Source organism: Kryptolebias marmoratus, linkage group LG13 (genome assembly GCF_001649575.2).
Source record: "Kryptolebias marmoratus isolate JLee-2015 linkage group LG13, ASM164957v2, whole genome shotgun sequence".
NCBI classification, from domain to species: domain Eukaryota; kingdom Metazoa; phylum Chordata; class Actinopteri; order Cyprinodontiformes; family Rivulidae; genus Kryptolebias; species Kryptolebias marmoratus.
Genome location: NC_051442.1, coordinates 6,379,434 through 6,401,340, shown reverse-complemented (window position 1 = coordinate 6,401,340; position 21,907 = coordinate 6,379,434). Strand labels below are relative to the sequence as shown.

Below are 21,907 nucleotides of genomic sequence, written 5' to 3'. Positions count from 1 at the left end.
CTGACACGTAAGCCGTTTGTGTAATAGAGAAACCAGGACTTATCGTTTCATCTCCTTCACTGTCCACCAGAAATCATATCAGTCTTCACTGTTGGATCATAATTTACAGCCATCTGAAACATTTTCTGCTCTGACCTCTTCAGGTTAATTATCTTGGAGGACAGGCTGTCAAACAGTGCCAAACCAGCTTTGGCTTTCAGGCTGATGAAACTGAGTGTGTCTCTGTGTATGTGTGTGTGGAGGTGTGTGTGTGTTTGTTTTTCTGATGTACACTGAGTGTGGGAAGGTGTCTGTCTCTTTTAATCTCATATCCTTTTTGGTCTCTGTGTTTCTGTCTTCTGTTCCTGTCTGAACAGCTTCCGGCTGACCTCAATAAGATGCACCTAACAGACCACGCCCACCAGCAGGTGACGCACATGGCTCCCAGCCAATCGGGTTGCAGCATCAGTGATTCAGGGAGTAGCAGCCTGTCAGATATTTACCAGGTGGGTGCTTCATTGCTTTTATAGATATTGTTTGTTTCTGTTCTTGTCTTGTTAGATAGAACAAACATAAAAATGCAAAATGTTATTTACATGTATGTAGTTTGAGGGTTTGTACATTTTACTAAACTCTTGTTTCTTGCTGACAAAGTAGGTAGTATTTTGAACTTATATGTTACCAGATTATTTCACTCTGTTATATGTTATTCAGATTTTTAATTCAGTGTTTATCATTAATAAAAAATAGATTTCAAGCTCTCGAAGGTCAGAATACTTTCATCTGTTTGTTTGGTTATGTGTGTCTCACAAACCACCTTTTGATTTATCCTCCTGTTTTAACTGTCATGTTCTATGAAAAAAATAACTTTTGATGAATAATTAATGAAGCCTTTCTCTCCTGTGCCACCATTAATAAATGAATGGTGATAAATTATGAACCCTATCTAGTGTAATGACAAACCTACTGTGTACTCTGAAACATCTGGTTTGCAGCAGAAGTATAGTTTGCTGATAGTTATTTGTTTTTATCTTGATGTGCTCCAGTTTTGTTTGCTTACCTGTTAGTCTGTCAGCCTCCTGACTTTCTTTGCTATAATCCTCCTCGTCGTACTAATTATTGTGCATCAGTTGGTGGCTTGTTTCCTCCTGTACTTCCTGCTGTGAACGAAAGGTCATATGTTGTAAATAAACCTAACATTTCAAGCCCCATCTTCACCTGCGCTGCAGATAAATTAATTGTAATGTTCTTTGAGGTTATCTCAAATTTTATAAGGGAGACTGTTAAAAAATTGACCAAACGTCTTTTTAATGAAGTTAATTTATTTCATTAAACACGAGAGGAATCGGCTGATCTAGAAATGGGGCAGAGGTGTTGTTTCCTGGGCACAAAGTCTTCTTTATTGGGGCGTAAATTACTCTGTCCCTTGTTGACTTCTTTCTTAACGTGCATGTCTAGGAGGATACCTTTGACTAGACGCCAATCAACCTTAATAACTGCAAGTGTCTTCAGTTGTCTGTGCACATGTTCGCAACTTAGTATAAATGGTTCCTAATCAGTCATATAATAGGATTCCATTACAGTCTCGACCTGCGTACAGTTAATAAAATTAGCAGGAAGCCTTGTGTTCACATATCTTGACGGCTGCTCTCCAGAAAGGAAAGCTGCTCACCCTTCTGCACTACAACATTTTTTTTCTTTTATTTGCTGAGCTTTGTGGATTTAGGAACCTTTTGTTATACTAACTCCCCATCTTCAACTCCTCAGCTGCTGCAGCTGAAGGAAACTGTGTGGAGCTTATGCCTCATCTGTTAAAACTGGTGTGTAGGATTAGAGACTTAAAGTGAGGCTACAACATGTCTAAGTTGATGTATAACTTGAGACGTGATAATAGATTATTTGTAATTAATCTACTGAAGACTGTGGATGCTCTTCAAACTATAGTTTTCTTTTGATCGTAAAACATTCTTTTAAAAAAGAACTGTTTTCTGATCCAGTATCTTATTTTTTCTTAATGTCTGATTCATTTATTGCCAGATTAAGAGATCCAGTTGTACACGTCACACGTTTTATGTGACATTTCCGAGCCTTCCATAGTTTAGTGTGCTTAGTAATGAAGTGCCTCGCTCGAGTTTAGGGCGTCTAAATGTCTCCAAATCAATATGAGAAAAATGTATACATGATAATCCTGTCATTTAATCGTTTTAATCTGTCCGATCTTTCGTTTTTTTTTCTTAACAGAAGAAATATAAAAAACCCTAGACTCATTCTTTTAGTCTCAACTGGGCCTTATGCAAAAAAAAAAAAAAAATATATATATATATATTAATATAAATTATTGTTGCTCTTATTGGAGCTTCTTTAAGACACTTGATTATTAGTAATGTTAGATTTCATCTTAAAAACCAACAAGATTAGTTTGTTTATCGTTTATGAGCTATAAAACCACATCATCTATGGGCACAATTGGCAACAAAACAAAACAATTTACATAAACCTTTACTCTTTCATTAAGATACAAGCTAAGACAATAATGTGTGATTGTTGCTTTCCAATAATTAGCTTCATTGCATCGAAAATATGCCAAGAAATATAAAATATGGTGGAGTCAGATGGGAAAAAAAACCCAAGGAATTTTTAAGAGGCTCATATTGATTAAACTTGTGTATCAGCCTTGGCAATTAATACACTCTTCAGTGCTTGTTTTTTAGGTGTCATTACATTTATTTCTCTTGAATATTTAGCATTTTCTTAAACAAAATTCTCAATGGAAAAAAAAAGATAACATCGTGGAAGAATAGAACAAGACAAAGCGCAACTCAGAAAATGGTAGAAAAATTTAACCACAGTCTTTCTTCCCCTCCTTGGCTTGTCTGTGTTTGATGTAAGTCGGGTTAACCCAGGTCAGACGTTTAACACAAAGAGCAGATCATTTTATCCTCAGATTAGGTATTTATCGCACGGATTTGATCCCATCAGCTTGTCACTGACCCGGCTCCGTGTTTGTTTACAGCCGTCTTAAGGAGCTGACCTTCCAGTCAGCTGTAGGCCTCAGCTGTCAACGCAACAGACTGTTTTTGTTCAGAGTTTATACCGTGCATTCATATTTCTCACCGCCCACTCATTCACCTGATCACTCAGCTGCTTGTTTTTCTCCAATTTCAAAAACTTCTCGACTTTTTCTTACCTTCTTCACGATGATCCTCCATTTTTTTCCTTTTAGCTCTTGGCTGCTTTGCATTCGGATCCTTTTGTCCAATCCTCTAACATTTATCACTTCTCCGTTCTCCTTCCACTGCCCTTAAAACACAATGGTTCCTATAGATCTGATGGCCTTCATCTCTGAAACATATCCGCTTGGCTAAAACTTGCTGTGCTACCTGCGGTTTAGGATTGAAATGGGAAATCCTACATGCTAAATGAACTGAACTCTCAGTAGCAGCAAAGGATATGTCAATGACAACGAGAAAGGGAAAAGAGAATGAGAATATAGCACGTTGGTTTTGTTTTATAAGTGCTGTTATCTCCCAAAATGTTAAGGTCATGCAAAAAGAAAAAACCTTGACTTTGAGCCTTGAAGGGGAAAAAAAGGATTAACTGTCAAAATAGTGTTCATAGTTAGCAAGGCTAATAAAAATGCCCTTTTTCACATTTCTTCACACTGATGACAAGATAAATTCTTAAAACAAAATCTCCAAGAACTGAAAAATCTCTCATGAAGCAAAAGAAATGCATATGTTTTATGTACATTTTTACTTATTTACCACAGCAAGACAATTTTGTATGTTGCCAATTATTAATCTGTCTGGAGATAATAAAAAAAAACTTTAATTTATCACTGCAGTTAAAAGCTAAAGAGATGCTTCACAAAATCAAGTCCAATAAATCACTACAGGTCTTTCTTTCATTTATTATGTTGGTCATTTATCAGGGGTGTTACGATGATTTATATTTTATTTTTGACCATGTTTCTTCTGGCTTGTCTTTTCACATCTATTAAGCCAAATTAATTACATCCAGTGCTCAGGGAACAGGAACGGCTGAGCAGCTGGTTTGTTTTAGAAGTTGTCTAAATAGCTTGTCCAGCCTAATTTATGAACACGGGAGTGTGCCTCTGCCTGAGAACGAGAATGGACGGTGGGCTTGATCACCTTGCTTCCGAGGAGCTTTATAGAACTGTCCAGCTATTTTCCAATTATTAACTCAAGAACCTGATCGAGAACTAATCTTGTAATGTGCCGACCGAGACATTAACGTTCCCCTTTACAGCTGCTAGGGTTTATCATTCAAATCTTTTACTGATTTATTCTTTTGTTAAAACAACGTTGTTGGAACGTGAGGTTTGTCTTATGGTGGCTCAGAGGGAAGACGCTGAGCTTATTGTCGTTCTGTTGGATGTTTCACAATAAACGATCAGGGAAGTGACTGGAAATGGTTAGATGAAAGAAAGTTGACGCTAAAAAAAACGAAGACAGCTGTCGAAGTTAAGACTAACAAGAATATTACATCCCCTAACATTTCTGACCTATTTTGCAAAATTAGAAAAAAAGGTTATCCAGATTAGCACCAAGTTTTAAAGTCTCTTACTTCTACACTTACATTTAAGTTTGCTTACCCATATGGTTTCAAAAGGATACAAGATGTGACTGTGCCAGATTATAAATTATATCTCTGTGATCTTGGTCTCCTATCAGGCATACGATGAACATAAAAAAGAAAAGAAAAATATGATGATGTTCAAGTACGAGTATTGTTCAAAAGTCAAAAGTGATCTTAAATTTCTTTGTATTCTGCATCATAGGAGCCAGACTCTTCTGTAATCTTATAAAAGTGCTCTTGGGGAATATTTTTTCCCCCAAAAAGAAAACTTTGAAAGACCGTCAGAGCACCTGGAGAGGTTCTCAAAAAAGAAAAAAAGCTCTAGCTCATTGGAAGCAAAGTAAAAACAAATTAGGTGTGGTTTAAAACTTTTGCACAGTGCTTTACAATGATAAAAGTAAGATGCTCTTTTTAAATAGGACGAGCAATTCGATGATAAGAGCAACTCAGTTCCTTTTCAAACTCTGAAGTAAGGTTAAAGAGTATTTTGAATGAAACTAGTCATCATTCTTTACATACTGACATCTATATATCTTTCTGCTGACATGTGATTTTTCTGCTTGATAACAATCACAGCAAACTATGGACACACATTGGTTCTACTAATGAGACTATCAAATCTCAATATGTCCTTTAAACTGGCACCTGTGGCTCCTGGTAATCTCTTTGATATTAAACCCTAGATGCAGTACGCTGTTTTTCCTATTGTTCCATAGGAATGGAAACTTCGAAAGAAGTCAATTATTTTTCATCTAAATTAATAAAGTAATAAAAATTTCTTACTGCAACAGCTGGAGATGGCAGTAAAATCGGGCTCCATTTGCAATTTTTTTTTGTTCTAAGGACAAAACGGCACCAGATGGCCTGCAGTCCTGGCAGTACCACAGGAGAGCTCCTCCTTTCACCTCCAGGTTGATGGTTCAATTCCCACCAGACCTGCTGACAGCCCTGGTGCCTCTTTAGAGCCCTAAACTCTGCCAATCTGTCTCCTTGCTCAGGGAGTATGAGTTGTCACAGCTGGATTTGAATATTTAGCTGCAGGCTTCTATTTGTGGGTTGGGGGTTTAGTTTAAGGTCCAAATACAACTGCTCATTTGAAGACGTTCTTGATGCTGATTCTGGAGAATGAATCAGTGAAGACCCTCATGAAGAAATGGATGGATGAAATAAATCTAACTTTTTAAAGGCACAACATAATTAATGAAACTCATCCCACTTTGTACTGTTTATCATTTGTTCCAATTGTAGATAAAATTCAAAAGACAATTACTTTGAATATTACCACTTTTTTGCTGCTATTTTGTATCTCTGCATGTCCAGTAATTGCACAAAACTTAGCAAATTTGATTGTATTTTTAGAGGTACTCTTCAAAAAATCTTTAATTTAAAATTAGATGTTTTATTTTCTATCCTGCAGGACTTGAGATCAGTGTTTTTATGCGAAGCATTAATCTGAACTAATAAGTCAGCGCTGTTTATTGATGAAAGTAGAGCTTGAGCAAGTTTGTTATTATTGAGTAATTTCAAATCAATCAAAAATCTTTGCGAAACAGACTTTTTAGATTTGGTAGAGAAGAAAATTAAATATCATGCTATTTGATTATGTTAGAAAACAATCAATATTTTTTTTTTGCAGGCCACAGAGAGTGAGTTGGGTGACGTGGACCTGTCTGGACTTCCAGAGACAGCAGTTGACAGCGAGGAAGAAGAGGAGGAAGATGAGGACCTGGAGAGAGCTTCGGACACTCTTCTGGGTCGAGACCTGGTCCGAGAGTGTCTGGAAAAAGATCCGGCCGACCGCAACGATGACGACATCGGTCTGTCGTTACGCTTTTTCAGTTTTTAAACTTATAAGAAAAGCTAACACTTCTAGTAAAAAGTGTGAAATTACCTGAACTATAATTAAAAGTGGATTCATGTGGCTCACACTCCAATCACTCTGTGTTGCCATTTTTAAACTATCAGTCATTCATATCATCACATCAGCCCCCCCCCCCTCCTCCCATGAAGACCACCTGCATTGGTGTCTAAACAGCAGTGCCCTTCTAATGTGGATTTTTGAGCAGGCAATCAGAGAAACGACCTCATTAGCGGGACCCAGTGGGGTCCTGGGGAAGAAGGTGACCGCATCAGAGAGCTCAGAGGGGTTGTAAAGGCCTGGCCTGCTGTGCCCACTAGGGGTGGGGGGTCTGGCCTTTTCGCAGCCTTCCTGGTATCAGACAGCAGAAGAAGAAATGCATCTCCCACAAGTTAGACAATGATTTACAACAGCGCACTGATTTTCTATGCATTTTTCTTTTTGGGTCAGTCTGTTTATCTCGCTCAGAGGCTCTATAAAAGTCTTTTTCCTTGATGAATTTGTAGAAACAGCTTTGATTAAAATGTGTCTTTTATTCAAAGTGGTTTCCGTGTTAGGAGCACATCAGATGGAAAAGTTGATCAGTTCCCTGCATGTAGGCTGGGAAACGTGGGGATTCAGTCATCCGTTTTCTAACAGATGGTTTCGCACAATCATGAAAATATTTGTTTACTGATTGCAACCATATAATTCATAAAGAGTAGTGCCAGAGTAGTGCCTCGCAACAGTTAAATGTCATTTTTGCATCAAAAACCCATCTAATTTTTTGTTTTTCCTGCTTATTTTAGCAGAGTGTTCATTTTTAATAAAGACACTTTCTATAGCTGTAAGCATCGGACAGAAAAGGGTTATTTCAAACTGTTCACAAGACCAAGCTCCAGTGTGTTTTAGATATGAAAAGAGTAAGAGAATGAGCTGATAACGCCGGCGAGAATAAGAGGAAACAACTGAGCCTAACAGGATGGTGAGCAGATTAGATCAGGGTCACTGTTCTCAGCTGCAGAGCGGAGGAGACAGAGAACAGATCTGTAGGGAAGAGACAATTTGAAAAGTTTCCTAGCAGTGCTGTAATAATTAAGATACATCACCAAGAGTCATATATAAAATAAAACAAGTGATTACGTTTCTTAAAGCTCTGATCCTTTGTTTGAGCATGCAGGTAACTTTACAGAAGGGAACGCTTTTAAATTCTTACATTTTGAAATGTTGTTAGAAAAGAAAAACAAAGACTGGGTGGGTTACCCCACACACTCGAGACATGTTGTCTTAGGTACACATCTTAGTGTAAATAAACACTCCTTTTCATTTTGATTAATTTTTGTTTTCCGTTTTGTTTTGTTTATTTTCTTCTTAACCAAACAGAACAACTGCTGGAGTTCATGCACCAGCTTCCTGCTTTCGCCAACATGACCATGTCTGTGCGGAGAGACTTATGCAGCGTCATGATGTTCGAGGTTGTGGAGCAAGCTGGCACAGTCATCCTGCATGACAAACAGGAGGTATGAATAGACTAACAGTCTGCAAACAGAAGTGTGTAACTATTACCTTCCGAAGAAAAAACACAGAACGGACAAAAGCAAAATCAAACGCAAACAGTGCTGGTTCATGAGCGAAATGTTTCAAATTCACTTTTTCTGCATCTACTCCTCAGATTTATCACTAACAAAGTAATTATTATATGCAAAGCATGTCATTATATCTGCTTCATTAACACATTTGTGCTGATTTAAATTAATGTTTATTCAATCTGATATAAAATCTATTATCTGTCCTGCTGAATCATAATTAGGCTATTACCATAATCGCAATTAAAACATCTCCTTTTATTATCCAAAACAGGAAATGAGTCCTATACTTTTTTGCATTTGTGTGTGTGTGTGTGTCTGTTTTAAGGTTTGTCGAATTCAATATGTGTCTGATAAACAACAAAAACAAGAAAGTTACAGTTTAGAAGAGCTAGTAAAGATTTGTTGACGTTTGCTTCTTTGGTCACAAATGCTCACACCCTCCCCATCTTCCCATCTTCCAGTCTATCCAAAGCTTATAGACACACACACACACACACTAAGTATGTGCCGAGCCGCTGCAGTGAAAGCCCCGTCAATCACTCAAGCTGCTACACGACTAATTAATTAAGTTACATGCCTGAGAAACGAGAGCTCTGTCCTGGCTGTTTGCGTCCACACAGCAGCATTAGAACCGACAAGGCGATAAATGGCAATGAATTGGCCACCTCTAAGCCCAGGAAGACGGAAACGCACACATCCACAGCGCGTGCACACAAATAAATATATATATGAGTAGGAAGTATGCATCACATGCATCTGGGTGCCTCCGTGCTGTCTGTGTCAGGTCGATTGATGGGCAGTTCCCCTCCGCTACGACACGTCTCTGTGGATTCACGTTGAATGTCAAAGAGAAGCTCTTGGCTCCTCTCTGAAGTCAGAACGACTTGGCTGAATGAGTGTGCGAGGGAAAGAAAAATAAAGAGCCTAAAGTGGCTTAATAGTGGATAGTGGAAAAAAAGGGGGGGGGAGAAAGTGCTCGAGAGGGGCTGAAAGGAAACAAGAAATAAAAGGTGACTGAGTCAACAACAGCCATCACAAGGAAGAGTGAAAGCTGCTTAATTCTTTATTTTTGTAATGTGTTATAATGCAGACTAATTCTGTATTTATTAAGAAATCCAGAGGCTATATACTATAAAAAACAGTTGCCCTTTAGCAGCTTTTGTCGACAAAATAAGCTTGTGTATGGTTGATTACCTTTCTTTCCCTCACATGTTACGATTTCATCACCCCTGAGGAATAAGGTGTGCCACAGGTGGAATGAAAGAAAACAAAAAAAACAATCTGATAGGTAGAGAAAGTGAGAGGGACTTGGAGGTGAATTAGAAATTTTCTAGGTGAGAAGGAGCGGGAGAATGAAAAGGCAATGAAGAGGAAATATCAGCTTTCGCTCCAGAGAGAGCCGAGGGCAAATCTCCCCCCCCCCCTCCTCTTCATTCACTCCCACCCAATAAATGACTTGTTATATTATATCTGCCAGCGTTTTCTCTTCAAACACAACCACAAGATACACAATACCTCCTCAGTAATATACTCATGTCTCACACAATGTGCATAATGATCACAATATACTGCGTGTCACTTAGTATTATGTTTGAGCAGACTTCCTTGTGTAGCAGTATAAAACGGTTTACACTGGGAAATAATTCAGTTTTCTTTGGTCGTCTGTCTGCAGCTGGACCACTGGTATGTGATCCTGAATGGAGCGATTGAGATCAGCTACTCTGAAGGGAGAGTCGAGACCCTTTGTATGGGCAACAGTTTTGGGATCTCGCCCTCGCTGGAGAAGCAGTACATGAATGGAGAAGTTTGCACCAAAGGGGATGACTGCCAGGTAAGCAGTTGTTGCCCTTTCACCCCGGTGTGTCGTTCTCTGGATAACAGCAACAACTGAAAGTGTCATAATGTTAGAAATTTGCCGCGACCGTGATTTCCTGTAGCATTTTGCGCCTGTAATTGGACTGAGTCTGCCCTGGGACCAAAAGCATATCACTTTCAACCTTAAACAAGTCTGAACTGCAGAGGTGTTGGGAACAGACAAACAGTGATGCTGATCAGCAGTTCAGAGAAAAAAGTTGTTTTTTACGCTTTCCTGGTTTGGTTTAAGTTAACTGACGGCTTCACAAAGTTTCTTTTTACCATTGTCTAAGCCAAATGAACAAAATAAAACTGATCAAAAGCACCACTTTAAGCTTTTACTGAATATATGACTTTTTATTTATACAACATTATATATTTTTGTAGTAAACTGCTCAAAGAAATTCTAACTTTAAGAGAATTTAAACTCAAAGTAATTTTGTGGCTTCTCCTCTGACAAACAGCTGATGCCAGATATTCAGTAAAGTTTAAAAACTGTGTTTTTCTTATAATAATATCATCACCACTACACATCCAGAGCAGGTAAACTCTGATACATTGACTGGGAAAGCATAAACATGCAGAGCGTTATGTTTTACAGAATTTTATTTTGGAAGAATAATATGATGATAGAAAAGTGATGTATCTTATTTGAATTACTGATAAATCTTGCATGAATGTAAAATATTGTGTATATATATATATATACCAAGATATATGAAGAACATTTTTGCACAAGTTCAGACATTATTCAAATTGTTTCTTTTCTTTATTTTGGAAAAAAGGCTTTGTGTTACAATTTCTTTTTGTTAACTAAAGAAAGAGCTTGAAGACTGACGCTTCTCACTTGTGAAAGCAAAAATAATCTGTTCCTATAAAGTATTTTTGTCAGTTCCCTGACAGTGACGAGCCTGTTTTCTTTTTAGGCCTGCTTTATTTAATTATAAAAAGAACAATCTGTCTCGCAGCAAAAGTGTTGTTTCTATTTCTTTGCTTTTTTAGATAGAGTCCATATCTGCTGCTATGAAATGATTCCTCTTCCAATTCTTACTTTTTTATTTCAATAACTAAAAAAATAAATAAAAATAAATGTATTTGGTGTTGTAGGACCCCCCAGCTCAATCTTGATATGCAGCCAAGTTGTGAAAATTAAAGGAACTGTTTACTTGGAGCCTTTCTGTCCCCACTGCCCAGTTCCTTTACTGCACACATCATTTCCTTTCCACAGATAGACAGGAAGTTGCAGAAGGCAAATGCAGAAACTGATTCTTTAGTTTAGAGAAGCGCAGCGGGTCAGAGAGTCATGTCTTTGCACTTTCTGTTCAGTAGAGTATAATGAGAAGCTCGATAAGTTACTCCGTTAAGAGATGCTTCTGTAAAATTGCTAGCTAAGATGATTTTCGACCCCCAGTTTTTCTTCAGTTGAGTCTTATTTTGTCAGCTTCATTGCAGTGAGAGATTAGCGCTGTTGGGTTTTTTTTTTTTTTTTCACCGTTCCTTCTTCCTTCTCATGCCTCTGTTTGCCCGCTCTCATGCTTCTTCAGTGCTGTTGTTTGAGTATCCAAATGTGGTGCAGAGCAGCATTCTGCTCTACTACAAGTTCACCCGCTGTCCCCATGTCGTCCTCGACCAGTTCGTCTGCATCGCCCAGGAGGACTACTGGCGCATCCTCAATCATGTGGAGAAGAACATGCACAAGGTGGAGGAGGAGGGGGAGATCGTGATGGTGAAGGAGCACCGCGAGCTCGATCGCAGCGGCACCAGGAAGGGACACATTGTCATCAAGGTTTGGGAGTTTTGAGCGTTTCAAGTGAAAGGTTTGATTTTTCAAAGCTACAAGGAGTCTTCTTCACATCTGACCTTCTTTTGAACCTTTATATACTTAATAGACATAATTTGTATCAGTAAAAAGTGTTTGAATGAGGATAGAAAATCCAGTATGTCAAATGTTGAAGAACAAGGTTAAATTAAACCGGTTTAATTTTGCTTAAAAACATTTCCCAGTCAGAAAAATAAAAAAAACTGCTTAGCAGGCTTAATGTCAAGTTAATGTGTTTAATTTAACCCCCAGCTCACCTTAACCTTTTACATGAAAAATTCACTTGTTTAATTACTTCAGGCCAATATTCTCCACCATGTGTTGATTTTTTTTGTTTTTCGAATAGCCCTAACAATCCCTGGCCAAAAAAAAAAAAAAAAAAGAAAGAAAATCTCAGTGCAGCTGCTCGATCTTCTTTGTTGATCGTTATGAAGCACCACTAGCAGTATATTGTTTGCTGGAGCATTTTCTTGTACGCCGGATAGCCCTGCCTTCCGAAGCCTTTTGATCCTCTCCCTAAAGCTGCAGAGGGCAGCCAGGTATCGATCGGATAATGGGCCTGAATGATTCTCTTTGCTGCGGCTCAGAGGAAAGCTGTTGGCTTTAAAACACATCCAGTGGAGAAGAGTCAATTCACAAGTGTTAGCGTTTCCTCTTCTCTCTTTTGGACTTTGTTCTTTTTGTGTCAGACAAAAGTGGATGGCCTCCTGGTTTCTGTTCCCTGTCAAATGAATCGTTTTTCAGCAGACACTTCTGTTCCGGTGACATTAACGCAGTTGCCGAAATGGGAGCTGTTATTGCGTCGCCGATCATTTTTTTAGCTCCTGCTTCTGAATAAAACTCTCACTCCATGTTGAGATCAAGAAATCAGTTAGAAATATCGTACATGTTTTGTTTTTAAACAAGTGTGTGGCAGTGACGTTTCTAAAACCCTATATTTTTTCATCTGTGAGTCTTTGTGTTTTAATATTTGCCGTCTGAAAGCTCAGTTCAGTAACTGTACTTTTTTATATCTTCTTCTTGTCACTTTTATGATTAATGGTCACACGGTCTGTGTAAAATAGTGCCTGACCTTGGAGTGAATTTCTTGTGTGTAGATTGCATCCTTGTGGGATTTTTGCCATCCTGCATGTGTTTCTATGAGTGTGCTTTACCTACTGTATGTTTTTCTCACTTGTACTTAATGAATGTGTGTTTATTTTAAATGTAGGGAACCCCTGAGCGTCTGATCATGCACCTGGTAGAAGAGCCGTCGGTGGTGGACCCCACCTACATCGAGGACTTCCTGCTGACCTACAGGACCTTCCTGTCGAGCCCCATGGATGTTGGGAGGAAACTGCTGGAGTGGTTCCAGATGGACAGCCACCGGGACACGGTCAGTGTGTGTGTGTGGTTACATCTGAGCTGTTCTTTGCTTCTTATACACACTAGAAAGGCTGTAATAAGGGGTAGATTTAAGTTTGGTTAAAAGAAGGCACATGTGAAGCCATCTGTCTTTATGTGGCACCACCAGAAAGTGTGAAAACTCAGGCAGCTCAGCTTTTAGGTAGATTTTATCACCTTTTTATGTAGAAAGGTGTATTAGCGAAAACGTCTTTTCATCCATCCTGTTATACTGCTTGTGTTTTTTCTTTAAGTGGTGGTCCTTATGCTTCTATCAGCTCTTTTTTTTGTTTTCATCTATGGAAATTTATGTGTTGCCACCTGCAGATCAATACGCGTACAGCGAGCTCAGCTGTCCTTGAGCCAAGCAGCAATCCGTTCATGCCTGACGCTCCCACCGTCCATAACAGCTTTAACCTGAGATTATTCCTGCATTGTCAATAGTCTTTATGTAGTTGTCATTCAGGCTCATAATCTTTAGCCCCCACCCTAAACAGGATTGAATTATGTATGGAGAAAACAAGGAGGAAGTAATAAAATGTGAAAACATTTTTTTTTCTTGTGATGATTTGAGACAAAAATGAAGTCAGAAACTGAGTTTTAAACTCTGCTTTAGGTCATCAGATGGACTTTCTTCTGTTTGTTCTAATTTACTACCTTTTCATTGTATTAAAAATAAAGAAAGATCGATTTGTAGCTTTGATTCGACTTACCAATTAGATATAGCTGAAAAAGCATTATTGGTAATGTGTTAACTTGGTACTTTGACTCAGAGCAGTCATGTTTCAAAGCATTTATCATTCTACAATGTCCCTAAATAACTACTAGATGCTCTGCAGTTCGAAACAGGCTTTTCACCCAGCTCTATAAATACTCTGCCAGACATCTTAAAGACTTTCTTCTCAAGGCCGGTCGTACACTAAAAAGTCGCTCCCCTATATGAAGCTGTCGATGTTTCTCACAGGTGACAAGAATAGTGCTGCTGTGGGTCAACAACCACTTCAATGACTTTGAGGGTGACCCGGCCATGACGCACTTCCTGGAGGACTTTGAGAAACATCTTGAAGCCACAGTAAGATCAAATATTAAAATCTTATCTTTATTGTTGTAGTTTTCAGTCTGTTTTTATTTTTTTTGAAGTCCTGATTTTATTTACTTCTTCTAGTGTCTGTTTTGTCTTTGTCCTTTTCTGTGACGATGTGATCTCATTTTATGTTTTTCGCCTTTATCTCAAGGCCAGAGCAAGGGTTTTGTTTTCAGACAAAGCCATTTCTAATAAGTAATTTAGTTTTTATCGATTTCAAAAACCTTTTTCATCGTATTTCTAGCAAGTGAAGTTTTATTGCTGTATTGAAACTAGTTTAAACTGTGAGGCAGCATAAAACCCTTCAGACTTGCAATCTGTTTTCTCAGACTCATAGCTGAGATCCAACAGTTCTTGAATTTTTGTCAATAACAATAAATGATTAATTTCAAAGTTTTTTTTAGTTTTGTTTGTCTTTAAGAGACATAAAATCAGCTTCAAATTCAGGTCTCCTCCAGTTCAAAATGTTCTCTCCTTGTTAGAAAATGAAGGGCCATCTGAGGCTGCTGAACATTGCATGTGCGGCTAAGGCGAAGTGGAGACAGATCACTCTGCAGAAGGCGTCCAGGGAGTCTCCGCTCTACTTCAGCATAAAAGGTGGCAGTGAGAGAGGATTCGGCATCTTTGTTGAGTCGGTGGATGAAGGAAGCAAAGCTGCAGAGGCCGGACTCAAACGGGGTGATCAGGTGAGAGTATGTGATTCCACATCATTTGGTAAAACAAAGTAATACTGCATTTTCACGTATTCTGGTGATTGTTGGAACAGTATACTCACGTTTTGCTTCATTGCCATTTTAGGAAATAGTTTAGGTGTGAATTATTCCCTAATTAGGCAGATGAAAGGGGAGCCATCAGACATCTTTGGTAAATTTTAAAAAAAAAAAAATTTAGTAGGGTATTTATGTCATACAATAGATGTCATAAGACATAAAATTATACGTATCAGATTGCCAACAGCAGGACAAAAGTCACACAACAGTGCAGAAACCTTTGTATCTTCGGGGTGTTGTGTAGATGTTCAGAGGCTGAGAGATTTTGTCACTTTGGGGGCTAATTTAAGTCCTGACCCCTTGCTATTTGTCACCTTATATTTCTGCCCATTTTTCTGTCTCTTTGGTATCAAATATATATATATATATTTAAAATCTTGGTTTATGCTAAAATTTCCAACAGGAGTGTAGTTCTTTTACCTTTTTGTGGTGTTTTTTGGTTGCGCAGTCGTGCGATCTGAGTAGTTGCAAGGTCAGCAGGTTGTGCTGCATCTCATGTGACAGTGTGAGTAAACTACAGTTTTAGAGCACAAAAGAATTTTTTCCATATATGTGCAGACTTACAGTGGATCAACACACCCATAAATGGTGAAGTGAAAGCAAGCAGTTGCACAAAGTAAACTGAAGTTCTTTAGAGGCTTTAAGTTTCATTCATTATCTCAGCTGCAGTTTGATGCTTTAGCTCGTCTTATTACCAATAAAAAGCCATTTACCTAAAATCTGATTAAGGAGGCCGTTGAAACTAAATTGTTCAAAGCCTAAAAAAACATTTGATAAAAGCTTGATTGATGAAACAGAATAGAACAGTTGTGATGTTTGACTTATTCATCTGTGTGTTTATATTCCGACTTATTGTGTGTCAAGGTTCTTTCTTAGCCATAACACAGCAGACTGGCAGGACACAGCTGCTTTAGTTTGAGTAATCTGCTGATGAACTTTAGAAGAGCAAAGCTTACGATGAGGTCAGAGTGACTCCTGTTGTTCACGTTTGACTTGTGACCTACTGTCATGGCAGTGAAAGTAGAATTGTTCTTTAAAATGACCAAGAAGAAAAAGTTGTTCTCTTGTATTGGTAGCTAAAGTGAGTATGTTGGATGTCGTCCATTTTTCTAGGCCAGTTATAACAAGACTGGCTATTTAGAAAAACTGCATAAAGATTACATATTTCTTTTTTCTTCTTTAGCCAGTTTCAGCCTTGTGTTGAATGTGTTGCTGTGAGGAAGACGTTAAATGGATTGTTATAGTCTCTTTAGCCTTGACGCACACTTTTGTCCTCATTTTCTCTCTGTGGGTTATTTGCTGACATCAACTATTATCCTGGTGCATATCTTCCTCTGGATTTTTAATTAAACCTTTTAAAAACTAAACTGAATAATCTCTTTTAAAGGTTACATGAATTACCAGCTACTTCTGAACTGCACACTTCCTCTTTGTGCTATTTGTAGAGTATTTGAAGAACTTAGTGAACTTTGTATATAGTGAACTGTTTAGCTGATCTTTGGTCAAGAAGGTTAAGAATAACTAACAGACAATTCCCCATGCTTTAAATTTGAATCAAACACAGATGTTTGATCTAAAATAAAAAATGGTGGATGTTATAAATGCCAGACAAATTAGAGTCTGCTGCACTTTTGAATTTGATCTGCTGCAGCTGAAGTTGATTTATTTTGTCTGTTTTGTCTCAGATCATGGAGGTCAACGGTCAAAACTTTGAGAACATCTCCTTCTCCAAAGCTGTGGACATCTTAGGAAATAACACACACCTCTCCATCACTGTGAAAACCAACATATTTGGTGAGAAAAGTTGCATATTGTTTCAAAGTGCTAATTGTACAAGGTGTTGCAAATAAAAACATTTTCCCAACCATACTGAAAATGTGATAAGAACTACATTTTGGGAGACTAACCAGCCTCTCTTCTTCCATCCATCTAAGTGTTCAAAGAGCTCCTCAGTCGAATCAAGCATGAAAAGAAGAACGGTGGTCCTCACATCCCCAAGATTCAGGAGAAGAAAAGCAACCGCTTCTCCATCCCCGACCTCCCCGGGGACATGGAGTTTCCTACAGACCATAAAAGCACCCGCAAAATGAAGGCCAACACTGTGTCGGGAGGACGAAACAAGATCAGGAAGATGCTGGAAAAGACACGCTTCAGCATACTGCCACCTAAACCATTCAGGTAAGTGCACGTGTGGAGAGTAGGAGAATGCAAATCTTTCTGAATGACCAGAAAAAAAAAATCATCTGGTAACACAAAATGTTCTTGAAGTCATAAAAATAATCTGACATTTGAGTAGTTTTAAAATGCCTGTAAGAACTTTGTAAGAATCATTAGTTCAGATGGTTCTTGAACTGTGTCTGATAACTAAGTGGCAGGGTTTGTTTAAAAGAAAATTAAAAAGATGGCAAAATGAGCAGAAATATTGTCTGATTGAGCAAAAAACAGGTACATTTTGTCTTCTCCTTTCATTTTGTATGAGTAAATTACTGTAGCTATAACACTCACCTGCATTTAATGAGAAATAATGGCTTCAAATCTCCCTGTTCTAACAGAGCACAGATCTTTTTTTTTAAATTCATGATTAAATTTAGCACTTCTGTTGTAATTTAGATCGTTTCAAGGTGAATTACAGAAATGTAAAAGGAATCATAATCATCATATACCCATTGTTATCGTCTTCCATAATCAGCCATTGAAGCAGCGTCTGGAGCAATTGTGCAGATGAGGCTCACATTCAATATTCCACCCGTAACGCGGTGACACAGATTTGATTTCATTTCATCATTTCATTCCTCTCCAGGCCTCATTTACCTCCACAGTGTGTCAGCGCTTGAAAGAGAGCAGACGCTGTTCTCACTCTGTTAATTAAAGAGCCAACTCATTCAGTGCGTCTCGCTCACACGCCGTCATGTATGTCCTCTCGCTTCCAGCCCGGCGTCGATCGAGTGCATCAAACCACACAGTTTGCATGAAAACTGAACGTGCCCCGTCTCATAACGCACCATCACACAGCTGTTTGATCCGGGCGAGTGCACAGCTTTCAAAGGTTCTGCGCTGCCATCTATTTATCACCCAAATAAGGATTTTCATTCCTCTTTTATTTAAAGAAAACTCTTATTCAAAGGGGGGAAATGGCTGATTAAAGGGACTGGTGATGAGAATATAAGTGAGGCGGGTGATCCGGGCTTTCACTAGATTTTACTAGATTGTGATGTGAGTGGAGGAACAGATGCAATGCAGTTTAGTGTTTGTGAGCATTCAGAAGATACAGACTGGACCGAAGTGTGGTTCTGTTTTTTTAGCCCACACTCAGTGTTAGAAATAAGGCAAAGAAAAGAAAATAATCTGTATTTTTTTTGGTGCTTTCAGACGTTTCATGTTGCTATCATTTTGAAAATGTACTCAACATTTTTTTGCATATTAATTTCAGCAAGCTTATCGTTGTGTCAGAAACTTGTGGGCTAAATATTCTGTCAGCACAGATGTTTGTTCGCATCAGTTCAACGTGAAGAAGAAGAAGAAGAAGGCTTCGTCCCACTGCTGCTCCTGCATTGCTGGAACTTTTCAGCAGAGCTCTTTCTGTTTGTTTTTTTCTTTTATTACTATTATTTGACTTTTTACCTTTTTCACGTGTTTAAATGTTGTCTCTCTTCTGCCTGTCTCTGCTGCTTCAGGGGCCTTTTTGGGTAAGATCTCTTGTGTAATTCACCATCCGCCAACCATAAGATTTTGTGTTCATATGCAGACCTGCAAGCAGCAGGTTGTCAAACAGACACACCTACAACACTAACCTTCACTTACCAAACATGTCGAGAGGATTACATTTGTTGGTTCATATAAATGTATTGAAAACTTGATTTTTCACAAGGTTTAGGTGTTTATAATGTTCAGTTTTACCTTTTTATTAATTCTATCGGTTCACTTTACATTCATTTAACAGATACTATTATGTAGTTCATACCAAAATATTTAGAATATTGGATACTGATTCTCGTAATCATGGCTTTAACTATAGGTTTGCAGTCATGATTGAAAGTTTTCAGACCCAGGCTTCTCATTTTATTTCATGTTTTTTAAATTATTTCTCGCCAAGCTAGAAGCCACTTCCCCTGTTCTGCTATTGTCACACACACACCTGTTATAAACATAACCTTACAGCTGAAGGTGTGGCAGAGAGAAAACCTCTTTATGAATAAGAAAAAGTGGTCTGTTTACTTCTGAAAATAGGCGAATAGGTTTGTGTCCAGGCGTAGATCTAGAGAAGGATGCTTGGAAATTACCGCTGCACAGATTGGGCTGTGCAGCCAACCTGAGGAATCACAGATGAAGAGTCGGTCAGGAATCCATCAAAGCAGAGCTCCACTAATCAGATCTTTATGATGGAGGGGGACACACTGAAGCTGTTTGTCTTACTATAAAGCTGGGAAAGGTTAAACAGATCTTAGGTCACAATAAACTAACTCCTCTGATCTTACTGAAGGTAAAACACCTGAGTGTTGGGAGTGTCTGTGTAAGCCAGTTACTGAGCATCACCTCATTCCTGGTTATCCCTTATAGTCAAACATGGTGATGGTAGTATCATGCTGTGGGGATGATGGCTGGTTCATGCCCGAATTCAGGCAAAGGGAAATAAATATAGATATATTGCTGAGTGAACATTTGTTTCAAGGAGCAACTGAAGTCTAAATGCTGTGAAACGGGTCTGAAAGCTTTCTGTCTGTACGTCTCATATTTCTCACCTTTAGCTGTTGTTGGGTCTCTGTTTTGACTTTCATGTCTCTAAGAGTGCTTCAGTGTAGTCGTTGAGCTGTTGCTGTCCTCATGTGTCCCATTTCCTGCTTGCTTATTGCCTTTTTCTCCTGCTTTATCCATCATGTTTACGAACATTTTGTTACCTTATTCCTTCCCTCTTCTAGCCTGATCTTCGGTCACTTGTGCCTTTTTTTTTCATCTTTGTTCCATCGTGGGTGGAACACCTTTCACCTTGTAACTCAGAGAATACAGGGCTTTCGCTGCAGCCTGATTGTAGCTGTGTTATTGTAAGTCCTGTATTTCTGTGTATACTGTGCAGAAACATAGCCTGAGGATAGATGCAATGAGTACATAAACAAAAGGAAGTTAACTCAGAGTGAACGTTGCCAGATGGCGTTACAACTTATGAAAATCTATATGTACAGGATTGTATTCCAGCCATGTTTAATTTGCTAATTGTTCATAGCTCTGTAAATTCACCTTTAAGTATCACTGAACACAGCTTTGTATGAAAGTGTTATCAAACCTCTTAATTCCTACTTATAAATTGAGGTTGGACATGAGAAATACCTAATCTGCTGGTGGGTTTTCTCTCAGAGAGGTTCTGATTTGCTTCTCATATGTACAGATCCAGGCAGACTGAAGAGAACCTCAGTGTGCCCTAAATGCTTAAGTTGGTTTATTCCTGCACAAAGATCAGTAAAGATCAAAAAATCTAAATGATGTATGACTTTCCAATGTGCTAGCTTTTTGTCATTGTCTTGTGTGTGTCTGGATGTGTTTGGTAAACATGTGTTTCTGTCCATAAAAGCATCTTATCGGCGTCTGCCATTCCTGCAAACCCCTCGTGGATAAACCTCAGCAGGATCACTGATGCATAATAAAAGAAAAAGAATACTATAGGTGTTATTGACATTTTGTGTTGTCACTGTGCAGGATTTTGATTTTATCTCTTTTGCTCGCTGTTATGAGTTGAGGGTTTATTATGCTCTCAAGGTGCAGCTGTCCTTTCACCTAAAACTCATAACAAAAGATCAAAAAATCTAGAGATGCTTTTAATATTCTCTCTGTGTTTAAAAACCTAATTTTAATGCCTTTCTTCATCTCCTCCTCCTTATCTCTGATTTTCACCTTCTGATTCCCTCCCCAGTGATGGCGGCATGGGTCAGTCTCAGGACGACAGCATCGTGGGTACCAAGCAGTGTCGTCACAGCGTGGCGATCATGCCCATCCCCGGGAACCTCTCATCGAGCAGCCCCGACCTGCTGCAGCCGGCAGCGAGTGTCCTCGACTTCTCCAATCCTGCTGGTAAGAAGTGAATCCTAAAACAGTCAAATCTATGGGATGTGTCAAATCTGTGGATGCTAATTTATGTGTATTGTTTAAGAGTTTCCCCTTCCAGTAAAATGACAGTATATGAAGACATTTTTAAATTGGTCTTAAACAATTATCGGTTGTTTAATTATTCAAAACACTGACATTTATTTGAAAAGTTTGCTTATAGTTTGTGAAACTGAATACCAATATAAAATCTTTAACAGATCGTAAAAGCAACAAGACAAGAAAACCTTTATTTAACCATTTGTTTGATCAAATGGATTTGGAAGACAGAATTAAGTTTGATGGTCTCTTTTATGTCTGCCATTGTCCTAATTGTCACAGAAACCAATCAATAGAGGAACAAATTGGTGCATTAAGGGGCCTTGGGTTTCACTATCATTTATGGTTTGTCTTAATGTGTTTAGATCTTCCATTTTCTTATGCAACACACAGTTACACAAGTGAATACAGGACCAACTCAAAATCTGCCCAGAGAAAGTATAAGATATGGATTTGGGATGCACAGTTGACAAAGTCAAGTCAGGAAAGAACATTAAGAAATATGTGAAAGCATTATGGAGCAGGCTGATGTAAAATCCCTACCAGTAGAGTAGATCAGATTAGAATTACATTTCTGTTGAATTTAAGTCTTGCGGGTGTATTTGTATGATATCTAAGCCCATTTTTTTATTGTGTTGTTTCAGCTACTATGCTGAAACGCCTAAAGTAAATAAATAAGAAACACAAGAACATAGAATAGATATGCAAAAAATGTTGAAGCTGGTTTTTATGAAACACCTTAGGCTGTTTTTAATTTAAAAATATAAATGGACTACCGTAAATTAAAAGATTTTTTTTTCTATGTTAAAATTGCAACCTGACTGTGTGAAAAAATAAATGAGCAGACATAATATGATGGAG

General features: G+C 38.3%; 1 protein-coding gene across 9 annotated transcripts in view; it reads left to right on the top strand.

The window, feature by feature from the left end:
• Nucleotides 1–21,907, top strand: part of rapgef6 (Rap guanine nucleotide exchange factor (GEF) 6) — a 119,956-nt gene that overhangs the window by 76,251 nt on the left and 21,798 nt on the right. For 7 of the 9 annotated variants that reach the window (XM_017419895.3, XM_037979090.1, XM_017419902.3 and 4 more), the window contains 12 exons: nt 357–485; nt 6,215–6,395; nt 7,799–7,935; nt 9,677–9,835; nt 11,492–11,644; nt 12,888–13,052; nt 14,025–14,132; nt 14,627–14,830; nt 16,600–16,708; nt 16,849–17,092; nt 18,589–18,600; nt 20,817–20,974. In XM_017419895.3, the coding sequence (XP_017275384.1) occupies nt 357–485; nt 6,215–6,395; nt 7,799–7,935; nt 9,677–9,835; nt 11,492–11,644; nt 12,888–13,052; nt 14,025–14,132; nt 14,627–14,830; nt 16,600–16,708; nt 16,849–17,092; nt 18,589–18,600; nt 20,817–20,974 (1,759 nt within the window). The remainder of the gene's footprint in view (nt 1–356; nt 486–6,214; nt 6,396–7,798; nt 7,936–9,676; nt 9,836–11,491; nt 11,645–12,887; nt 13,053–14,024; nt 14,133–14,626; nt 14,831–16,599; nt 16,709–16,848; nt 17,093–18,588; nt 18,601–20,816; nt 20,975–21,907) is intronic. The other 2 variants (XM_037979089.1, XM_037979086.1) reach the window with 1 other exon arrangement.